Genomic DNA, 24,011 nt, shown 5'->3' on the forward strand with positions numbered 1-24,011 from the left:
TGTGTGTGTGTGTGCGTGTGGGCAGACAGGGGGAGTGTGTGTGCTCACCTTGTCTGGGTGTGTCCCTGTAAAAGCAGCAGGTACTGCCGCATTTCGTCTCTGTCTCTTGCTGGAAAGACTTGAAGCGTCCGGGATGGATCTGCTCGCCTCTAAGTTGCTTCTGTTTCTGCTTTTTCTCATCGGTAAGAAGAAAAGTTGGTCCGATTGGATTTATGTTGTCTTTCCGTTTGTTTGTGTAACGTGAACTAACGTTTGGCACTACGCTTTCAGAAAGCACCTTGTATTCATGTCTTCCTCCCCTCCGCTTGTAGAGCGGCTCTTCCTCCGTCTGACTTGTCCCGCGTTTCTTTCCCCGCAGGATCCCACGCAGAACACGGCGTCCTGCCGGAGGGTCCGCTCAGCGCGCTGGTGGGCAACAACGTGACTTTTAAGACCCTGCTCGACCGACCCAACTACGTCGCCATAATCTGGAATTACAACAACGGGGCTGATCAGGTCAACATCGCGACCGCCAGCTCAGCAGAGGTGAATGTGGCCGAAACGTACAAGGGAAGAGTTACTCTCAACAAGACCAACGGAGACCTGTTCCTGGGGCCCCTGAAGCCCAGTGACAGCGGGGACTACAGCATCAGTGTGGTTTTGCTTGGCGCTCCTACTAAAACCCAGGAGACTAAACTCCGAGTTCTGGGTGAGTCCGTTTATCTCTTCCTGTTCATAACCCGCGATGCCAGCTCACTCGGCTGTAGTTTTAAACTTTTCTTCCTGTGAAACAGGTGCAGTTTAGTTCGCACCAGGATTCAAAAACTGGTTTTAAAGACGCGTTTGAACAGCCACAAACATTCAGTCCAACTCAACCTCTGGGCTTTCAGCGTCTCTCTCAATTGATCAGGCCTACACGTAGAATCACTAGTTTTTCGAATGGAGTTTGGCGCAGCGCGGAGATGCAAACCACACCTGGTGACGTACACATATCCCTGCGCTGCCACCAAAACCTCAGACGTCGCTAAGCAACCATACAGCGAAGCCGCCGTGCGAGGACTACATTCCTCGGCGGAGGAACCGAGGAACTACTTTTCACATTAGTTTTGTCCGCAGTTTCAGGGTTGGTTGAACGTGTGAGATCTTTCCCGCATCTTACTCCCACATTAGTGCCTGATCACACCCCCGAGCTGGACTGAGTAACGCGGTGAGCACAGACTTACGAAATATCCTCTTCCTGTTTGGCAAGTTGCGACTTTTGGAATAGAAGAGAAAAGACAGAAATAATCAGCAGCTACGTTTGGGTGTGGCTCAGGATTCTGTGTGTGTGTGTGTGTGTGTGTGTGTGTGTGGGCCGCGGGTCCTGGTCTCCTGGTGGTTCAGGCTCAGTGTAAAGCACATGCACCTGGCCAGCATCAGACAGACAGAACACCTTTAGTGAAGGTGGGCGTTGTCTTTGCTGGTTTAAATCTCATTAAAACACACCGACGAGCCACGCTGCTGTTACTTCATCACCATGAACACACACACACACATCACACACACACTGTAGTTTATTTACTCAATCCCACACACACTCTCTTGTTGCCACAAATGTTCACAAGAGCACAGGATTCATCCACCACTGAAAATAGTCCCAGACGAATCAACTTTGGTTTGGTAAAAGTATTGATAACCTGAATGTGTACATAAGTCCTAACCTGACAGTGTAAGTCCTTCAGATTTGTACTTAAGTGCAGTACTTTAACACACTGTACTCGGCTACCTTCTGTCACTGGTTTTTCTACATTTTGACACTAAAATCTAAATTTTTGCTGCAAATGTATATCAGTTGCAAATATTGATTGTCAATCTCCTTGAATACTAATAATCAGCACCAGTCCTGTCCAATCAGCAGCCTGAAACTCAAACCACTTTCAGTCTGCCGTCACAGTGACGAGGAAAACAGCAAGTGTTTGGTGTTTATGTTTGAACAATGAACGAAGTGACGGGTCAGTTCATCAGAACAGCTGCACGTTATCTCTGGACTCACGGCTGCAGCCTCCCTCGGGTCTGCTCAGCCTCACGTCAGTTTGAATCTTTATTTATCAAAGGACGGGTGGCGTGGAGCTTCCCTGCATTCCCTCCGCCCGTCCCTCGTGTCCACTCTGGGACGACCGCTAAGACCCGTCCCTGCAGGAGACCGAGTGAGCTCCTCGGTGACCCCGTAGTGAAGTCTGTCCCGACTGGTTGCCACTCCTTCGCGCTCCGTCGTGTGCTGTTGCCTAATCATGAATAAACAGAACGTGCATTGAGAAGTGGATTATGGAGAACAAGTCCAGCAGGTCTGGTTGCTGCGATTTCCTCGCCGGCTTCATTCACTCCGCTCAGATGTTGATTTTAGAGCAGAAGCGAGCGGCCCGTTGAATTCTCCACCCCCGCGTTTAATCACGCTGACATTAACGCTCATTTGTGGTAGGATTTCATCAACAGCACTATTGATTACTTTGATCTCAACTGAAAAACACACCCTGAAATACTCACAGAGTCACACGAAGGTGACGTTTGGCTGCACAGTTGGTGCTTCTGGATCAGTGTTGGTTTGTTTTCCACCTGAGTAGGAATGGACAGAACGGTGGGACAGTTTGTCCTCCTCCTCCTCCTGAAATATTTTTATCGTATTTCATGCTGCCTTCAGAGTCCAGTTTCCCTCCCACATTCAAGTCTGTTCACAGAGCAGCTTCTTCATCTCCTCCTCCTCCTCGTCTCTCTTTGCAGAGCCCGTGGCTGATGTGGCCATCAAGTCCAACATGGCCGACGCCATCGAGCACAACAGCACTGTGGTTCTCACCTGCTCTGCCAAAGGGTCCTTCCTCAAGTTCACCTGGACCAACGGCACCACGCCCATCATGGCCGACGGCAAACGACTCACGCTCAAAGAGGTCCGTTAATAAAAAGTTTGTTTGTGTTAAACTCTACGTGTCACCTTTAAGTTGATTAGATTTTATTGACGCGTGTGTGTGTGTTTTCTGCTTTGGACTGGTCCACAGGAGGACCTGTCCAGTACACTGACCATCACAGATGTTCTCAGGTCAGATCTGGTTGGGCCCATCTACTGCACAGCAGCTAATGATCTGGAGACGGAGAAGAGCGCCCCCTTCAACCTTACTGTCTACTGTAAGTACTGCAGCCACACCGCTGGCTTTGTGCCAGTGACTCTCACACAGGAAGTCACATGTATGGACTGAACAGAGAAGCTGGTTATCATGAGCAGTGGGAGTCACCACAAGTCAAACCACCTGAACAGGAGTTTACTGTCATAGCTCATTACACCCAAACTAAGATGCTTCCGTTGTTCTGTGAGTTCACACTTCACAAGAGCTTCAGTTCACACAAATTAAAATTAACTAGTTCACAATTTCCAAACAGACCCAAAATATGCTGTGGTTCAAATGTAATTCTGAACACAGCCTGGGCATCTCCAGACCTGTGACCGGACTTTGTTCAAAGACTGCAGACCTCCTACAGGTCGGCTAAGCAAAGTCCGTCTACCTGTTGTTGGGAAATGAAGGTAACCGTCCTTTACAAAATGCTGCGTTCGAGTTGGGTGGAGGAGCTCAATCGGATGCTTTAACTCAATGTGTCGCGTCAAATGTGCTGCTGATGCAGCTGATCATAAAACTCATTCATCTGAACTGTCCATCCAACAGCTTGTCAAAGAAACTGACACTGCTGTGCAAATTGTTCCTGTGGGACCTGAAAAAGCATCCAAACTTCAGCAAAGCATTTGAGACGACACATCAAGCTGAAGCATCTGACCAGAGTTGGTAAGAATGTGCAAGTGAGTGATGATCACAAGAAATCTTTGACAAAGAGCAAAGCCAGGAGCCTCAGAGCTCCTCCACCCAAGCCAGGCTCAGAGCGTGTTGTGGTTGGCCTGGTATCCCGGCAGCAGGACTGCATGGTAGCAGATCTGCAGCCTTTGAGCAACTCTCCTTTAGTGCTTATTATTCCACCACAGCCTTCGAGGCAGCTGGACTCTTGCTGGTATTCTGTCATTCCGCTTATTTACAATGTGACTTTGCGTTGTTTGATATGCTGTGTCTCACTGAGCTCCACACCCGCTGGACAAAGGTCAGGTGTGAGTCAGTGGCTGTCACTCCCCCGCACTGCAACCGCTCGCTTGTCAAAGATTGTTTGGCTCTCTGAATCACACCGACGCCTCACCTCAGTCTGAAGGCAGCTGTAAACCCGCTCACATTCCTGAGACGCTCAGCGTTAGCCGCGAGTGTGAACGCGACCACGTGACTCCTGTGGGTTACGCCGCGGTGTGTTCGCAGGGCTCGTCCTCTCGGCACGCTGCGTACACAGCAGCCCACGCCAAATCCCAGGACATCCCAGTGAGAAGCCAATGTGTATTAAAACCAGAAAGCAGTAAGCAGTAATTTAACTGCTGATGAGTAGAACTGCAACTATTCATCGATTCAGCTGTTGAGTTAATCCACAACTATTTTGATAATCAATGAATCGTTTTAGTGTGAAAAGAAAGTCAAAATCCTTGAATTCCAGTGTCTGAGATGAGAATATTTAGATATAAAATCTGACAGTAAACATTTTGAGCTTTGGGAAACATTTCATCAACATTTGATCAACTGATTGATTAATCAAGAAAACAATTGTTATTTGTAGCCGTACTGATAAGGTGATTTGTCTTGATTTATTTCCCTCCCTCGTGTCTTTGCTGCGCAGACGGACCTGAAGAAGTCACCATCACTCCTTTGAACCCTCCACAGTTCGTCTCATCCAGCTCAAACTTCAACCTGTCCTGTTCAGCCCAGTCCGACCCACCGGCCACCTTCATATGGTACCACAATCAGCAGATGATGGAGGCCGGTGGTCCCGTCCTGACTCTGGATGTGATCAAAGCCCACGGACTGGGGAAGACAGCGGAGGAATACACATGCAGGGCCACCAACGCCAAAACCAAGCGCGTTGTTCCTTCTGCCGGCGTTTCCTTCGCTTTGATGGGTGAGTGACCCGGCTGAGCCTTACTGATGGTTACCGGACGATTAAGCTGATGAGTCTTGGTGGTCCAGATGTTATCTCAAGGCGTTACAGCTGTGTTTTGGTGCTCACTGACTGACTGCCTTCACTGTCAATGAATACTGCGTCCGGGTCAAAGCTCTGCTCGGTAGCACGTTAGCAATGTGTGAGTCTGTCAGGCAGTCTGTCTGTCTGTTGGGCGGTCGGATCACCATTTTGGTCCCAATTGAAACGATGAATCTTACTAAGTTCGTCCTCTGTCTGCGCCGCCACCATGAGGTCCACGTTCGTGGATTCTGGTGGAACATCTCAACAACTGCAGGACGGATTGTGATGAAGTGTGGATCAGACAGTCAGGATGAACTGTAATATCTTTGGTGATGCTCTGACTTTTCATCTAACTGCACCATTAATTACACTCCCATCAGCCCCAGCTGTACTTTGTGTTTACTGCTAATTAGCCAACATTAGGATGCTGACCAGCTAAACTAAGATGTTGAACGTGGTGTGTCTGTCATTCAGAGAGAGGCAGACAGGAATAAAAGCTGACCCACCTGTGAGGCGACAGACTGTTGGTGTGTTGTGACCCGCAGCAGAGACGTCTCAATTTGTACCTGTTGACAGGTGTTGAAACGTGTAACGCACAGCAAGCAGCCATGCAGAAGCTTCAACATAAACCTGCGCTGTCTGTAATTACTGCAGAGGAATTTTCTTTTTGTTTTTGGAGGCAGATCATTTCTGTGTGTGTGTGTGTGAGAAACCTGCTGGGCTGGAGGATGGTCTTACATTATGCCCTGAGGGGTTTCTGTGTTTTCTTTGTGGATGGTAGCAGAGAGGAGGGGGAGGAGCTGGCATGAAAAAGGAAATGAGTGGGACAACGTTTGTTCATTTTCAATTCTTGGTGTTTTCATTTGATTCAAAATCAATATTTGATTCAACAAGGAGAAGGCGGCCTGTGATTTCTGATATGATTCAAAGTCTAATTTATTTGATGCCTGAAGTGAGAGGGGCGTGGCATTTTGATGATGTTGTGACGCGGCCGGTAAGGAGACACCGACAGCACTCGGTGCAGCAGTGTGTGTGTGTGTGTGTGTGTGTTGGAGGGGGGGGGGGGGGTCGTAGCCTTGTTGTTTATCATGGGATCAGCGTCATGGAAGGAATGCAGTCTGGTGGTTCTTCTACAGCCGAAACACGAAAGGGTTGGCAAAAACTACCAAACTCCTGTGATGAATGAGTCTCAGCAGGTGTGTGCAAACGAGGCGGTTTCACAGGCGGAGGATGGGCAGGCGGGCGGTTCAGCACATGGTTAAGTGTGCAGTGTCCCTTTAAATGAGTAGAACATTTCACATCAACCCTGAGCCTGGTTCAGTTTTTACGGTGGTGGATATCGGTTTACTGGTTTAAAGTTTTCAGTGGTCCTGGAGTGTCTTTGTCACACCTGAAGATATAACTTTAGCATTTAATAACAGTTTTAAACAAATGAAATCAATGAAGGGTTGAATCAGATAAAAATGAACATACTGAAAATCATCGTGTATGGACTGAAGTCTCTCTCTCTGGTTAATGTTCACAGAACCCATCTCAGGTGTTAAAATCAGCGGTCCGACTGATGTCCTCATCGCCGGCAACAGCACGGCCAACATCAGCTGCCAGGCGACGTCCGGCAGCGTCAAGTCCACAACCTGGCACAAAGATGGCAAACCTCTGTCTGCCAATTCCCGCCTGTCGTTTGCCAGTGACATGAGCTCCATGATGATCACTGTGCTGCAGAAAGAAGACAACGGCGAGTACACGTGTCAGCTCAGCAACCCCGTCAACAAAGAACAGGCCTCCTACAAGATGGTGGTCAACTGTGAGTGTTTGTTTTCACTGAGAGTGTGTGACGTGACGCCGCAGTGTTGTCAGGTTTTACACTGAAAGGCATTTATCAGTGTGGATTTCTTCATGCTGGGAGGGATTTATTGTTATAGCACGTTTATAACCAGAGCTCCCTCAGAGAGCCGTAAAATGCCACAAATAAATATGAGTGTCCATGAGGGAAACAGACAGATATGAATTTATTCAGATAGGCTAGATGTGGGATCTTTTATTCTTGACTGCCCGTTGCAAATAAACATCCTTAAATGTGCTTGGAAATCAAAATTACTCCTTATAACTCAGAACTTGCCTGAGAATGATGATGCTTTTAAGTTTTTCTTCAGTATCAAAGCGCTCGGATGTTAGTTTAACGTATGTCCATGGGCACTTTGCAAACAGGAACTGCTAACAGCTAATTCAGCACATTGGAGCCAACCATGTGGTTAGCCTAGCTTAGCATAAATCCTGGCAGCAAGGGGAACGGCTAGCCTGACTCGGTCCAAAATTAATTAATAATAAATAAATTATAAATAAATAAATAAATTAATAATTCATTCCTGCCACTACTTCCTGACGTTGTCAAACCTAATGAACAAACCCTGTTTTCTCTCCATCCGCTCTCCAGACGGCCCCGAATCACCAACGGTGACGGGTGAAAAGGAAGTAGAGATGAACGACCCGGTGAAGCTCACATGTGTTGTTGACTCCGTCCCCCCGGCCAACATCACCTGGAAGTTTAACGGAACAGTGACCAATGTCAAAACGACCACGTACTCCATTGAGAAGGCTGCTTTCAAAAACACTGGGACGTACACGTGTGAGGCGCACAACTCTGTTACTGGCAAGACCACATCGTTCACCCACAGCCTGTCCGTCAAAGGTAAGATCCACGTCTGTAGCCCAGATCTGATTCTGGAGTATACTGGCTGCCCGTCATATCTACTGCCGGTATGGATGGACAAAATGTTTTAGCTGTACTACATCTTATTGGCCAATTACTGCAAAAACATTGGGTTTTTTTTTACCAGGATCAGCGCCTGGCCTCCATGCCTCATCATTTCTGATCAATAAGTACCCAGCTGCAGCTTCAGAGTAAACCCAGAGTACTGAAGTACGTTCACTCAGTACCTCTGAAACTGACAGTCAGGCTCAGCTGAGGATGGTGCTAATGTTAGGATGCAAAAATGCTAAATGTAATCTAAATTGCATGTATGTTAACATCTAATAGTTCCAGTCGTAACGAACCTCTAGACATGTTCTCAGTTGGATTATCAAAGCACAGCAGATCCTGACAAAGTGTGTGATAAGGTAACAGGCTGTAACACTTATTATATTTTTGTATTATTTTCTTATTATATTTGTCACTGTGACGAGCAGCAGTGGCAGCGTAAGCGTCCCACTTTTCTTGAAGTGATTATGTCATGTTGGAGGGCATCCCTTCATTTGTGCTCAGTGTTTCACATGTTTCATGTGACTTGATATGTGGGTTCGGTGGCAGTCACTTTGAGTCAGATTTCCACTTCCTCTCTGTGGTTTGTGCCTGTGGACAAGGCAGCAGTCGCTATAACTTTACACAAAGCTTTGTTGATTTGGACACTTTACATTACAGTCATGGAAAAAATGATTAGACCACCCTTGTTTTCTTCAGTTTCTTGTTTATTTTAATGCCTGGTACCACTAAAGGTATATTACCTGAAGAATACAGTGAACATGACAAACAATGCAATTTCATAATACTTTATGTCCTATTTGACATGCTTGAGCTTAATTGTATTCCCAGGCTGCAGTCATCGAAAACAATGCTTCCGCAATCAAGTACTAACTCCTGTGTGTCTCATGTGGGTGACAGACAGAAAAGAAAACATGGACTGCCTAAAAGCAGTACAATGGCTAGAGAACAGCTTTTTAATTAAACTCTTAAGAGCTATTTTTGTTATCGTTATATTTGTCCAAACAAATGTACCTTTAGTTGTACCAGGCATTGAAAGGAACAAGAAATTGAAGAAAACAAGGGGGGTCTAATAATTATTTCCATGACTGTATGTCTGATTGTGAATTTAAAGTGACTTTACATGAAAGCTCCCCCACCCCCGCAGCAGGAAATCAACATTATAAACCCCCGTTGTTTTTTCAGAGGAAGGAGCTCTGGATGAAGGCCTCTCAGATGGAGCCATCGCTGGAATCGTCATCGGCGTCCTTCTTGCTCTTGGTGCCGCCATCGGCTTAATCATATACTGCAGGCAGAAAGTACCGTAAGTACTCAGTACTTGTAAAGTGTTGACTTGGTCGGCCTGCGAGTGCTCACGGCTGTCAGGTCTTTACGTGCAGGCGGTAGGCTGCATAACGAGTTTCCACGTGAGCTGAAAGACGAGTTCCGTGGAAACTGAAATAAAAGTAGATCAGGTGAGAAAGAGTTCAGTTTGCTTGGGACAAACTGGTGTGTTGGATGTCTTGTCTGATGACGTCACGTCTGTTGTCCACGTGTTTCTGTGTGGGACTGAATAATGGACAAACAGAGCTAGAAGTACACACTTCAGTCAGAAGTGGTCGCGTGAAGAACGAAGTTCACGAACTAACCTGTTTAAATCCCACTGTGATAACGGTGTGGCGTACGATGTTACACGCAGTGTGTGGCGTTGACACATTCACGTCCTGATTGGCCTGCAGCTGAAACAAACTCTGCTGAAAGCAAAAGCAAACACTGTTGCTCTGCTGAGGCGCCAACACAACAACTGTAGACGGTTAACTGGTGCATATTTGAGACGAGTAAATAATGAAATGCAGGAGGACACGAGGTGGAGAGCTTTTCTTTGACGTTGGAAATGAGAGTGTGAGTGTTTCACTAATTTGTCAGAATTATTCGATAAGGACCACGCTGATGTCGACACAGTTACCGCCTGTGACAACTGAGCTTTAATGAAACTACATGGAAAAGTTTCAGCTCTGATCTTTAAGTCTGCGCTGTTTTTCTGGTTTTTAAGTTAGTGATTGTGAGATGTTCTGTGATTTACTGCACTACTTGGCCAAATGCATGTGGACACTTGAACATTTCAGCCACATGTGAGAGTTAAACCCGCCACTGACGTGCTGTTATAACAGGGACTTTCCTCCGTGTTCAGCATCCGAGCTCATCTGCCGAGGTCAGAGCTCGGTGTGCCGACCGGTCTGGTCGGTCCTCGGCAGACTGGGAAAAGCTTTTCTTTAAGAGACAAAGTGTTGATGCAAAGTTGGAGGTGTTTAAAATAGTGTTAAAAAATAAGATCAGATTTTTGTTTGAAACTAAGGCGCTTGGCCAGCAAAATGGACCCTGGAGTGTCCACATACTTTTGGCCATGTAGTTAGGCGCCTGTTGTTAGTCCCCCTGCTTTTTGTCAATGAAGTTCTTAGTTTCTTTGCTGCTGTTTTCTGCTCCACTTAAAACACCTGTTCAGAACAAATGTGTGTGTGCATGTGTGCGTGTCTCAGTCATGTCCGCCACTTCATGACCTTCTAGGAAATTCTTTTCATTCCCTCCCCGCCCTGGCGTCTTGCAACATGTCAGACTAACGTACACTCACACAAACGCTGCCACACCTTCCAACACGACTGCAGCGCTAACGGTCAATTTCACGTTCACAAAAGGCTTCTCTAAACACAATCTTCTTTTCAAAAGTGCAGGGCAGGAGTTGATCCTCTGGATCTCATGTTCACATTCAGATCAGCAGGTCTGCTCTTTGGTGTTTGCCTGAGGAGGATCTTGTACATGGAGACGTTGCCTTAAAAAGAGAACGGATCCATTTAGATTTACAACGTGCAGACGGCCTTCAACTGTTGCCACAAATGGCAAAATATCTTTGAAACGCCCAACCCCCGAACAGCAGCCCCATAACGAGGGCTGTCTGGATATTTCTGTCTATTTACTGTATTTGTGTCATGCGCTGTTAGCAGGTATCATCCTGGATCAGTAAGCGTAGATCTTGGATTATGTGATTGTTTGTCCCCTGGAGAAACTCAGACTCAGTCATGTCCAAGATAAAACGTCGAGGCCTTTTGAAGACATTAGTAGCAGTTTCAGCTCGAGCTGCAGATAGCATCTCTTCGCATCTGGATGACACATTCCTCCCGGCACTTCCTGTCAGATTTCAGCATTCTGTGGAACAGGAAGTGGCTGTTGTGAAACAGAAAACAGACGGATGAGTCAGTGAAACATTCCGGACGTTGGCAGGAGAGGTTTGTGAGCTTTTAACCTCACAGCTTTCCTCTTCATCATCATCATCATGAGAGCGCCACTGAAATGACAGCCGTACAGTAACAATATGCACTAATACATTTATTTACAAGTGAAGTTTTAATGGCAAACAAAAAGAGGACTTCTAAGAAGAATTTACACGTGAAATATCAATACATCGTTCAAATTAAAAAGGGATTCAAAGAAACAGTGTCAGGTAGAGCTGGTGCTCGGCTGCAGGAAGCCTCTCTGGGCCTCTCTGGGCCTCTCTGGGTCTCTCGGGGCCTCTCGGGGCCCCGGGGCCTCAGGATGATTGACTCGTCCGTCCCTCCGTCACTGTCAGGAGGTGTCAGTGCTGATGACAGGAGGCCTTTGTTCCGCTGGGAGCCTCCATGTCGGTGTTGCCGGTGGAGGATCCAGACTCTCACGCTGTTACTCGAGTCTCTGAGAACTCGAGGCGACGGTCTGGCGTTCAGATTTAGATGTTTATGGCAAACTGGATGCTGAGAAGAATGTGGAGGAACTTTTGCTTCACCTGCATAGACGGAAGACAAAAACAAACAATCAGCCCTCTCCAGACGCTAAGATGTTTGTGTGTGATGACCTGAGCACACACACATGCTGACAGTCTGTCAGACATCCGGATGGCAGAGAGTGTGAGGGAAAGCCATTAAGGGTGCTGACAGCAGAGCTGAAGAGCCAGGATGAGTTCAGCTGCTGACGTGCAGTAAAGTTTGATAGTTTAAAAGGTTCAGTGATGCCTAAGTGGACGTTAACTCCTCAGCTCACAGTCGGTCATAACAGTGATCTCACTGCATCAGAGCTGTTCACATCACATTCACTCATTCAGCAGCAGGATTATTTCTCTACCTGCACTCAGTCATCCTGCAACACGCAGCAGGAGCTCACCTGAACGCCTCCTGGCTGCAGGTTTTCATTTGAACTCATGTCTGTAAAAGAAAAATGACCTCACTGCACAACAATGTGCTCGTCCTGAAGGTCTCTTCAGACTGAAACCGGTTCTCTTCAGGTTAAACACACACCTGCTGTGCAGAGACATGACACACACATTCAGAAATGAGATGTCGTCCTCTGATAATCAAACAGCAGCCTGTATGAAGCTGAAGTGAACACAAACGGAGTGTCACGTGGAGGAAGGTGTCGTGTTGCTCCACGTCTCAGAACGCTTTGCGCAATTCATGACGGGATTCAACAGATACCATCAGTAAACAGCCAGCAGGCTGTGAAAAGCCCACCCAGAATGATCTGCTAGCAGTGAGGGAACACGCACATTAATCAAGCAGCAAGCTGGTTTTTACAGTGAAGTGTGGGAGCAGCTCCGCCATGCAGGCCGACTCCGACTAAAGGGACAGTTCACCCCTAAATCAAAACTCCCATAGGAGAGTTTCCCGTAGGAACTATATTCTTTACGTATCACCGCGCAGAAACGGGCGTGAGTCTACTGATGGACGAGAGGCTCGTGACGGGGCGGGATGGAAACAATAGTGGCTGAGCTGTTACGTTAGCTTCCTTAGTTAGCTCAGTTAGCTCGTCTGTCGTCCAGGGGAAGCTTCTGTGCAGGCATTGCGCTCCTATAACACTGTCTCATGATGGACAGAACACACACACACACACACACTCCCTGCGTGTGTGTGTGTGTGTGTGTTCTCTCTTTGAACCTGGCCTTGTCACCCAGGATGCTGTCTGTTTGTGTGAGTTTCGGTATTTAAGCCACACAGTCTGACTGCATTCCTTCACTCCCTGTCAGTCACAGGCAGGCAGAGCCCGCCTCCTCCTCAGTGATTGGTGGGTGGGGGGCAGGTAGTGTGTGTAGCTGTCCACACTTCAGATTTGCTGTCTACCCTCATACATACAGCTGATGTGTTTAGTCTGTTGTTCAGGAATGTGCACTTTGCTCAAACTTTAATCTCATTTCCACTGCTGTTGCCCCCCCCCAACTTCTCAAAATCTTATTTTGGTTTTTACTCATTTCTGTGTCCTCTGACAGTCCAGCTGCAAGAAACCAGGGGAGGGAGGCTCAGAGCTGCTAAAAGTGTCCTTCAGTGGACTGCAGCCTGCAGAAGGGGGCGGAGTTAACGTTTGAACATTTGATCCCGCCCCCTCTGCTTTGATTGATTAGATGGTAAACCTGGGTGGGGCTAAAAGTTGAGCGTTATTGGATGCTTACTGTGAGCCGTAGTTGGCATATGGAGATTAAATTTAGATAAATCACCTTCCCACACATGAGCTAACTAATACTTGTGGCTTAGTAGTGAAGGAATTAATCTTTATTGATCAACACAGCAGACCACAGTAAGCAGTGAGTTCAGACCAGTTAAATCAACATGAACACCACCCCATTTCAACATTTACACCAATCAAACCACAGTGGATGGGATTAAATGTTCACTGATGAACCACACCCCATCCTGCTGGCTGCAGCTCTCTGTGTGTTGTTTTGCCCTGGGTTTCACCTGTCAGGCTACATGTGGCTTTCAGCTCTCCTACAACTGTAAGGCAGTACAAGGAAAGCGTTCTTGTAGTAAAAATACAAATGCAGGTTGATCATGAAGTGCGTACCTTCAACATAACACATTAACCATGCTGATGACTTCACCCTGTATGATTCACTTAATGTGTTCATTCTGTGGTTGCCTTTTAATCTGATGAACTGACTCTGGAGATAAAAGTTTTATTTTGAAAGAATTACAGTGAACTACTCAATATAACACGACTGCTGAAATGCGTGTATATTGTCGGCATCAGTACGAGAATTTTTATGTTGTTCATACTGTTGAAATCTTTAAGACAAGTTAAATGAACTGAGAAAGGCTAATGCAAACCAGGCTTTCCTTTGTGGAGATCCAACAGCAAAACATGTCAAGTAAAACCAAAGCAATCAGTTCAAACTGCTCTCATTCAAAATCCGTCCACTTTCTCCTCCTCTCAGTGCTGCGTTCGGAAAAACAAGCCACCAAGTGGGAAAACCCGTTCACATCACACCCCTCAGTCATAATTACACGTTGGATATTTAGGAATTTTTTTGCAGGCTCCACATCTACCACCCAGCTTTATTAGCTCCAGAAGTGCATCAGCAGTTTGCTTTTATCCACAGCAAGGCAGATTGAAATGTGGCCAATGGGGGTTGTGGCTTTTTAGATAATGTTAGAATCAGACATGATATATTTTAGATGTTTTTATGGATTAAACTGCTGTTAAACTGTGAGAACTGAGAAAGTGCAGCTGAAAAGCAGAAGCTTTTGCAGTTGTTGCACCAAAGCTCCATCATTATTCATTTTGAAAAGGTTTTAGATTTGTAAAACTGTTCCCTGAGCCCAGAAGAGCCTGATGCTATCCCAATGTAAAGTCAGTGGGCCAACAGGGAACGTGTGGGCGGGGCCAACGGGAGAAACACAACTGAGCATGTGCAGTGGGACGAACAAGGCAACACAGCGAAGATATAGAAACCTCATTGCCGCATTGATTGTTTGCCATCTTTGGGTCCAGCATCCAGTTCTTATGGGGCAGTCGTGGATCAGCGGTTAGGGTGTCGGACCCGTAACCGGTGGATCGCTGGTTCGATTCCCCGTCCCGGTGTCCATGGCTGAGGTACCCTTGAGCAAGGTACCTAACCCCCACTGCTCCCCGGGCGCTGCACGCGGTCGCCCACTGCCCCGGGTTTGCTGTGTGTGTGTGCACGTCACTTGGGTGGGTTAAATGCAGAGCACGAATTTCGTTGGAGTGAGTTCCCTCCAATGACAAGATATGTCACTTTCCTTTCCTTATGATGCGTCCACAGTTTCACAGAACTGTGGTTACATATGTGACTATCATTTTAGCGTTTATGTTGGCTGTTAGCGCTGAGGTTGTAGTATTTCTGTGGAGGAGAAAATCCCTGCAAGTTCTGTTGTAAGCAGCGGTGAAAGTGAATTTAGAGTTAGTTGCTGTTCAAACGTTGTTCCCGTGTTCAGAACCTGGTGAATGGTTCCAAATGGAGCACATATCTTTCTGCTTGCTAGTCCTCCAGCGACCTTTGACCTCTGAAGCGACTTTTAGAGGCACTTGGCCGTGACCTCAGTCGTTATCTGGGAATGAACCGACCTTCTCTTGCTAGTGGGAGTTTTTAGCGGGCTGAAGGAGGGCGAGGCTGGAGAATGGCAGGAATGTCACTGTCATGTCTGCACTCGTCTTCTTCGGCTTTTTATGTCGCTGCTCTGCTCTTTATCTCCTTTATTTTCACTCACTGTATCCGACTTCATTCATGTTTCTGTGATTCTACACACTCAGGACTTCCAGCAGTCACCAGAGGTTTATCTGTCTTGGCTCTATTCAAGAGGAAGAAGAGCGTTAAAGAATGTAAAAGAGATTTAAAAGAAGAAATAAGTTTTTAGTGATTTTCTCATGAAAAGCTGATTTCAGAGGCAATAAAACAAACCTGCAGTTTTATGGTCCTGCTGCTGCTTTTCCAGGTTCAACTGAAAACTTTTTTCACTGCTTATTAAGCAGCCAGTTATTTTCTCATAAAGCACTTAATTTCCCAGAATGCATAGCAGTGTCTGTAAAATTATTTCTTTGGACTGACAGACAGGAGTTTTAGTTGGAGTTTCGATTGACTACCAGAGCTGCTGCTAATTCTCTGTTACAGTGAATTCATTCATCAGCTGGTTCACAGGCAGAAAGGTCATTTGATTGGGTAAAATAAGACATGAGAAGACGTCGTGTTTGGCTCTGAGGGGCTCTGACCAAACGGGCAGATTGATCGGTAGTGATTGATTGTTAGCTGCAGTCCTAACTGACTAACAACGACAGATCGACTCGGCTGTAAGCGTGATTGTTTGGTTCTTTAAACTCAAAGCGTGTATTTCTCCTGCAGTACACCAAAATGGCCGCCACGTTCCTGTCGTTTTCTAACAGCAGCTGCAGTCAAAGACGCGGACTCCACCCTGACGGAGCCTCTTTGTCTCAGTCCTCCTGCGCTGTGTTTTTACTGTGAAGACGTGTTGTGGGGTTTCTTTCCTGCTTCCTGCGCTCGTATTTCTTGGTACGAAGTTCCTGACCTTCTCACGTGGTTGCTTTTGTTCTCCACTGACCTCTTTTTCTCTTTGTGAATGTTTGAACCCTGATGTTTGGTCTGCTGCTGCTCTTATCAGCAGGCCAAAACTGTATCAGACTTTCTGAGATAAGATTCAGCGTCTCAGCTGAAGTGAATGTTTAGCGCCGCCGCCTGACTCGCTGAAAGCTTCTGGAGTCCACGTGGCTCACGAGGGTTTCGTGAACTGTAAACAGCAGCTCAAATGGGACTTTTTTAGACATTAGAAGGCTGACTTTAAAAAACAATCTGATCAAAATGATGAATTATTAAACAGTTTAAAGCTCTAAATCTACAGTTAAAATGATGTTCAAACACTTTGGGTGTGTGTTTGTGCAAAAGTGTCTTATAAAATAATGAAAACAAATGAGTTTCACAAGTTGATTGATTTTTACTAATGACGCCAACAGACAGAGAAAAGTTTTCACGATCAGAGCTCAAACTGTCCATTCCTGTTTTATTGTTTTCAGAAAATACTTTCAGCTTCAGTGCTTCTGGAGGTTTCCAGGAACTAAAGTTCAAAAACCCAAACAGAAAGCCAGCAGTTTGAGACGCTGCAGCTTCACTTTTCATCCATTCACCTTTTTCCTCTGTGGTTTTTCACCTCGACACAGACAACAGATTGTGTGTGTGTGGTGAAATGACATCATCCAGGAAGTGGGTCATGTCAATAATAATGCTGTCACAAGTTCACAAACTCCAAAATGAAAGCGACTGCAGCCGAGGTCGTCGTCTGCTGTTCTAAGACGTTCTCTGTTGTCTGTTGTCAGGGTCGAGTCGCCGTACTAAAGAAGCTCCCGCACGCTGATGGTAAGTGACGTCCACACAGGAAGTGCTCGGTTCAGATATGTCAGAATGAAGATGAGGACACAACATGAACAGGTGAGTCTCCCTGGCTTTCGTAATCAGAATATGTTCTGCTGTCTGCCTGTAGGAGCCGCCGGCCCAAACATCCCACCGTTTTGTTTCCCTTGATCCACCGGTGCAGTTGGGAGGAGAGTCCAGTTGGATCCAACTGGTTTCCTGTGAGGCCCTCGCCCAGACCGGCATCCCATCATGCCTCTCTCTCTCTCTCTCTCTCTCTCTCTCCCTCCCTCTTTGCGTGGAAACTCGATTCAACCCAAACGAGCTTGGCTTATCAGCTGGAATCTTCACTCTTGTTCTAAGTGTTCATTGAGTTTTTTAGCTTTTCTCACCTTCACCATGAACTCGTCCACCGTCACTGGATCGTCACCTCCTCTCTCTTCTCCTCTTGTTCCTCCGGCTGTTAACAAACACCATCCGTCACCTTCGCTGCTTCCTTTAGGAAACTGAACCCGCCGAGAAACTCGGAGCCGTCAGACACGTCTCCTGGACAGAAGCTGATGGACTGACGGTTAGATGAGTGACTCCTTTTATCCCTCTGGAAACCTGAGGAGGAAACACACACACACACACACCTGTATGACACCTGGGTGATCACAGAGGCCACACACTGGGTAAAACTAACCTCTGAGAAGATCCTGTGGTTTGATTTATCTCACTGTCAGTGCCAGGCGGGTGGAGTTTGTCTGATCGGGGGCACTTCAGGTGCAGTGAATGTTTTCAGAGTAAACTTTTTGATGCTTCTCTGTACTTGACAGTGTTATCAGAGGACAGTTTGATCCTAAATACCTCAGTTTCTGCAGTGCTCACCGCCTTGAAGACAAACCTGTCAAGCCCACCTCCTTACCAACATGTTGCTAGCTGAGATTTTATTTTACTACAAAATTTTATTAGCATTTCTCTCTCGTTTCTTTCCTTCCTGATGGTTTTCCTTTCCTCTTCCCGTTATATCCAACACAGACGTTCAGCCCCCACGAGCTTCAAACAGTAAAAACAAGATTATTTGGGTCATTTTAAATTGTTTTCTAACTTTTCAAAGGAGCAAACTGTGCGTCATCAAGATGTGCAAATAAAACAGCAACAACAAACTAGAGCACTAAGTGGTTTGAACAGGCCAAAAGCACAAAAACTTTAGACCTCTGCATTTTAATTACTTGGTGCTTTACTGGACGCTTCATCTGAAAAATCAGGTTAAAATTTGTTTCAAAACTAAGCCAGGCACCCAGAACCTCCAGTTCTGCATTAGCCGATCGTCCGGACCGAGTAAAATCCCACAATAAAACTACCGACTGGAAGAATCCAACACCTTTTCTCTGTCGCTCGTGACGGAAGCCATCTTGCTTTTAATCGTTGCTGATTTTAATCGTTGCTGTTTTTTAGTCGTTGCTGTTTTTGTCCCCCTGATACTGCTGACAGGGCTGTTTTACAACTGTTAAATGTCAGGCTGTGGTCTGTACACATGAAGACAAGCAGACAGAGACACACTCTCACCTGCCCTAATCTCCGCTGTGATTCAGGATTTCCCCCAACTGTTTTCATTTCTAGCTTTATCCTCCCTGTCTTTGTGGCCCGGGATGCTCTTTCAGTTGTTGTTGTTGTTGTACGTCGTCTCCTGTGAGAGGAGGTGGAGGAGGAGGTGGATGTTTAAGGCGGCAGGTTCCAACACGCAGAGACGAATAAGCGAGGTGAAGGTGAAGAAGGAAGAAAATGAAAGAAAAAAAGTGCGGGAAGGTGTTTGTTGGCGGCGACAGTCTTTGACTTTTGGAGGGAAAGTTTGTTGAGCTACAGAGAGATGCTACTGAGTTCTTTTATTAAACTGTTTATACTACAATTGGGTAGAAGTTGTTGAGCTAAATTAAGAGTTTTTATCTGAAAATGTAACAGAAAACAAACCACTTTATCCATCGTTTGAAGTCGAGCTATTAGCCAAATCACTGATGTTTTCTTGGCTATTTTGTCATCAAACCTCAGATAATTTATCTTGCGCCATGAGCTTGCTGGTCTTATTATTATTTTTTCTTTTTTTTTTTTCTTTTTTTTTTTTTTTACATTTTTCATGTTTGTGTGGTTTGTGGTTGTGTGTGATCTCAGACTTCGACATGCACTGATCTCCAGTGAGAAAAGTATTTATTTTGTTTGAGAAAAGAAAAACTTGATAACTGGAGCTGAAGATCATAGCTGGTCTGCAGATCACACATTCAAAATCTCATTAGCTTTTTTGGTGTTTTTCACCCTGCACTCAGTGGATCAAAGATGCACGAGAACTGAGTTTAAAAAAAGTCATTTTCAACATATATTTATGTCTCCGTGTGCGACAACACACAGCACAGAATGTATTCATAACAACACAACATGTAGATAAGACGCTTTTGTTGTCAGACACATTTATATGTTCGAAAAGCAGCCTGAAAGAGAAACTGCCCTCATTGTACATAATATAGATTCAGTTTTGAGTGAGGGTACGCAGGGTTTTTATTTCTTATCATGATTTATTTGATTTATTTGAAATTCTTGTCCTTTTTTGTTTTGTTTACATAAACTCACTTCTACAAAATTCCTGTACAAATCTTAAAGATAAAATTAATGTTCCCTCTGTGAAATTCATGTCCAATTTAACATCTTTGTAAAGCCATAAAAGCTGTGGAAATATTTTCCTAATGTTGTCTGCAGTGTCTTTCTTCTGTGACTCTGAAGCTTCTCTTTCAGTGTTCAAAACAAGAAAACAGCCAATCAGAGTGTGTGTATCTTTCAACCATCCAATCACAGAAAGGTTTCATAAATTATTGGCTGACTGTGTGTGTGTGTGTGTGTGTGTGTGTGTGTGTGTGTGTGAGAGAGAGAGAGAGAGAGAGAGAGGAAGAGAAAGAGAGTCAAGGAGGGTGTGATAGGTGATGAAAGAGAGAAAACCTTCATGTGTTGAGTAGATCACTGACACACACACACACACACCCGTCTCAACAAGTCGTCTCAGTTTCAGCTTCCTCTTAAAAACACAGTTTGACTGACGTGTGTTTGAGTAGAAGAAAGAATGAAGGCTGTGTGATTTGACTGTTTCCTGATGGTTTCGTTGCGAGTGTCCGAACACCTGGACGGTTTTCACGTCTTGGTTAATGAACAGTGTGTGTGGACAGGTGAGGAGAGCTGCTGTGTGTTACAGGATGCGACCTCAAAGGTTCAATTTGTGAGACAGAAATTAGAATTTAAAACTTGAGGCAGACTTACGTCAGTTGTTGGCTGTCAGAAGCTACAGCTGCAGTCCAGGCTAACTACAGCTTAGTCCAGTACTTCCTGTCTGTGAGCTCTGTGTTTGGTCTCCACCACCATCTAAACGCTCCACCGTGTCCACCAGCTGGACTCTGGCTGAGTCCACAGCTTCTTCTCCTGTGATAACCATGCTGTGAGTGAACCAGAACAATGAAAGTGAAGCTCCATAAAGCCAACGGGAGCTGCAGATCCAGCTGATAGCTCACCGCTACCGGACACCCAGCACATTGTTTTCACATGGACATTTGACACTCTTATTAAATATTAACAAAAGCCACTTAGTGTATTTCTCTACAACATGAAATATTTATGACTGAAGGAAATCAATCAGTTAAATCCAGCAGCAAACAACAATTATTTATTATACTAAAAGTTTATGATCAGAAACATCACGAGAGAGAGAGAGTGGATCAGGACATCCTGATTGGATCTGACTATACACGCCGTGGTAGCCCCGCCCTAAAGCGTCCCCTGCTTTATGGTCCGTTTGACTATTAATGAGAACAATTTGCAAAATGAACATCATGCTGAAACCAGCAACTGAGACCACAGACTCATCAGGAAACAGTTTATTGAGGTCATAAATCAACTGACAAGTCGACTCATTTTCTCATACCCTCACATACAGTCAGACCTCTGTTTGAAACCAGCGGAGTCGCCCCCTGCTGGGCGTTAGAAAGACTGCAGGCTTAAGGCACTTCTGCACCGACTGTTCAGACCCTGAGGTTCGGTTTCTGTCTCTTTGTCCGGTCTGGGGGTTCAAGCTGTAACAACACCAACAGCAGAACGCAGTGAGGATCAGTCACAGGAACAGGCTGCCTGAGAAAACACAAACCACCCCAACAGCTGAGCCTCAGTCGGCCCTCAACAACAAGCAACCAAGACAAACCGTCTGCTGGGAACACTGAGGGTCAGCTCGACCTCCTGATCATCCTCTGCTGCAGAACACACCCGAGATAACGCAGGAACACACACACTCACTAAGCCTGTGAATATTCTCATTCATCCAGGTCATGGTTATCTCAGGGAAATTCAATCGAATGCAACTGGTTGCTTGACTAGGCTGGGACTAGTCCCACTATCTGACACACACACACACAGTCACACACACACACACACACAGTCACACACACTATCTGACACAGACACACACACACTCACAGTCACACACACACACTCACACACACACACAGTCACACTCTCACACTCACTATCTGACACACACACAGTCACACACACACACACACACACACAGTCACACACACACACACACACACAGTCACACTCACAGTCACACACACACACAGTCACACACACAGTCACAGTCACACACACACAGTCACACTTTCACAGTCACAGTCACACACACACACACACACACAGTCACACTTTCACAGTCACACACACGCACACACACACACTCACACTTTCACAGTCACACACACACACACACACAGTCACAGTCACACACACACACACACACAGTCACACTCACACACACACACACTCACACTTTCACAGTCACAGTCACACACACACACACACACACAGTCACACTCACAGTCACACACACACACAGTCACACTCTCACAGTCACACACACTATCTGACACAGACACTCGCTATCTGACACACACACACACACACTCACAGTCACACACACACACGCACAGTCACACACACACACTCACACACACACATAGTCACACTCTCACACTCACTATCTGACACACACTCACACTCAAATACACACACTGACACTCACACACACACACTTGCTCACTCACACTCACAGTCATAAACACACACACTCACACACATTGACACACACACACACTCATACAAAAACACACACACTCACACACTGTCATACACAGACACTCACATTCACACACACTCACACATTGACACTCACACTAACTCACTGACACACACACACACACACACATTCACAAACACACTCACTCACACACTCACAGTCACTCACACACACTGACACTCACAAACACACACTCATACAAAAACACACACACTCACACACACGCACACACACACACAAACCGAACGTGTCAGTATGAACACACACACACACACACACACACACACACACACACAAACCGAACGTGTCAGTATGAACACACACACACACACACACACACACACACACACACACACACACACACAAACCGAACGTGTCAGTATGAACACACACACACACACACACACACACACACACACACACACACAAACCGAACGTGTCAGTCTGCGTTCAGTTCACTGCGGTTCGGTTTTGGGTGAAAGACTTTGTGGTTTCCATAAACACACGACTGAGCGACTCAAAACACACAACCTACTGCACAACAGAGGCTTTAGGCTTCAGGTGTGCACTTCAGTTTTACTCAGGTATGTTGCTGAACACACTGTTTTCACGACTTTTATCTTTCGCTAACATGTTGCTTTGGCAACAAAAGCCACATGTTTCAGTGCAGGTAAGGTGAGCGCGTCACTGAAACGTGACCTCCGACCTGCCGCCAGCTCAGGGGTTCGGTAAATCCACCTGGTCACAGGTAGTGTGTGCACTAAGCCAGTCCGTCCTGAGAGCTCCAGAGTTTCTCCACACCTGCGCTCACATGCAGCACCTCTGAAAAGTCCTCGTGTGACTCACTGGGAAGTGGATTATGTAACGAGTGGAGCAGGTTTCTGTATTACATGTCTTTTAATTCTGTCAGGTGAATTTGGGCTCCTCGAGGCGATGAGGTGTGTCTGCCTCCGGACTTCACTGCCAGGTGTGCGAGTCTGAGCACCTCCGTGACAGAAAAACTCAGGACACAAACCAGTTGACTCCTGTCAGCTGTGCAACATAACCACGCAGCCGGCATCTCCACCTGAAGCAGACCGGAGGAGAGCAGCTCGTACCTGTGTGTGTTCGAGCCGTGCGACAAATGCTCCACCTCATCGCTGTGGCTCTACGACGAGCTCCTGAATCTGTCCTCTAGCTGTCTTTTTAAATCACAGCACCACCTGCAGGAGCCTCACACTGCGGTTGTAGCTCATTAGCCAGTAAGCTACTGTGTCTTCTTCTTCCTCTTCTTCAGCATTAAGGTGAGCTACAGCTACCTGTCGTGACAAAGAATGAACAGAGCAAAACGAGAACGAGGCGCTGAATTATTAACACGAGGCTAACTCAGGTGAGACGCGGTCTCTGCTTCACATGTGCAGTGACAGGAAGTGGAGACGTGCCGTCCATCTTTCTATATGTCAATCAACATATCCCGTGTGCACCTGATCTTCTGTCAGCCAATCACTGTGGATGAAAAAGCTCATTCACAAACACAGTAGCAACAGTTTGACAGCATGCTGCGTTCTGTGTGCTGCAGCCCATTAGCACAGCATAAACAAGCTAACTGTCTGCCTCACAAAGAGGTGAACTATCCCTTTAAACCTACCCAAACCTTAACAGTTAGCTTTCAGCATCTTTGTGAGGTCTAAGAGGAGGCGTGTTCACACTGAATTCAAATCTAAATTCAGAGGCGGCTGTGCTGTACACACCATCCCTCGTGTTTTTTGAGCTTCAAAATCCAAAGCAAGGACCAATGAGAGGTCAGTGGGAGGTGTGTTTGTCGTCCTCACAATGCCTCAAATTAACCTCCAGCTGGAGAGGGGAAAAAGGGGAGGAGCATCCGGCTGTTGTATACACACACACGTTTGTGTGTGTGTGTGTGTGTGTGT

At 46.1% G+C, this 24,011-nt stretch overlaps 1 protein-coding gene across 1 annotated transcript; it reads left to right on the plus strand.

Annotated features, from left to right (window-relative positions):
- The first annotated feature begins 22 nt into the window (after positions 1-22).
- Positions 23-19,676, plus strand: LOC124074355 (carcinoembryonic antigen-related cell adhesion molecule 5-like). Its single transcript, XM_046417199.1, has 10 exons — positions 23-182; positions 359-688; positions 2,737-2,900; positions 3,009-3,135; positions 4,708-4,986; positions 6,575-6,853; positions 7,484-7,738; positions 8,993-9,110; positions 16,925-16,964; positions 17,089-19,676. Exons 1-9 carry the CDS (start codon positions 134-136, stop codon positions 16,941-16,943), a joined length of 1,620 nt encoding a protein of 539 aa, XP_046273155.1. The 5' UTR covers positions 23-133; the 3' UTR covers positions 16,944-16,964; positions 17,089-19,676.
- Positions 19,677-24,011: the final 4,335 nt, after the last annotated feature.

Source organism: Scatophagus argus, chromosome 17 (genome assembly GCF_020382885.2).
Source record: "Scatophagus argus isolate fScaArg1 chromosome 17, fScaArg1.pri, whole genome shotgun sequence".
NCBI lineage: Eukaryota > Metazoa > Chordata > Actinopteri > Scatophagidae > Scatophagus > Scatophagus argus.

Excerpts from the sequence above, each read along its gene's own strand:
- LOC124074355 (XM_046417199.1), top strand. The coding sequence starts at position 134 with ATGGATCTGCTCGCCTCTAAGTTGCTTCTGTTTCTGCTTTTTCTCATC. Across the intron at positions 183-358 it reads GTTTCTGCTTTTTCTCATCG|GATCCCACGCAGAACACGGC; the intron begins GTAAGAAGAAAA and ends CTTTCCCCGCAG. Across the intron at positions 6,854-7,483 it reads CTACAAGATGGTGGTCAACT|ACGGCCCCGAATCACCAACG; the intron begins GTGAGTGTTTGT and ends TCCGCTCTCCAG.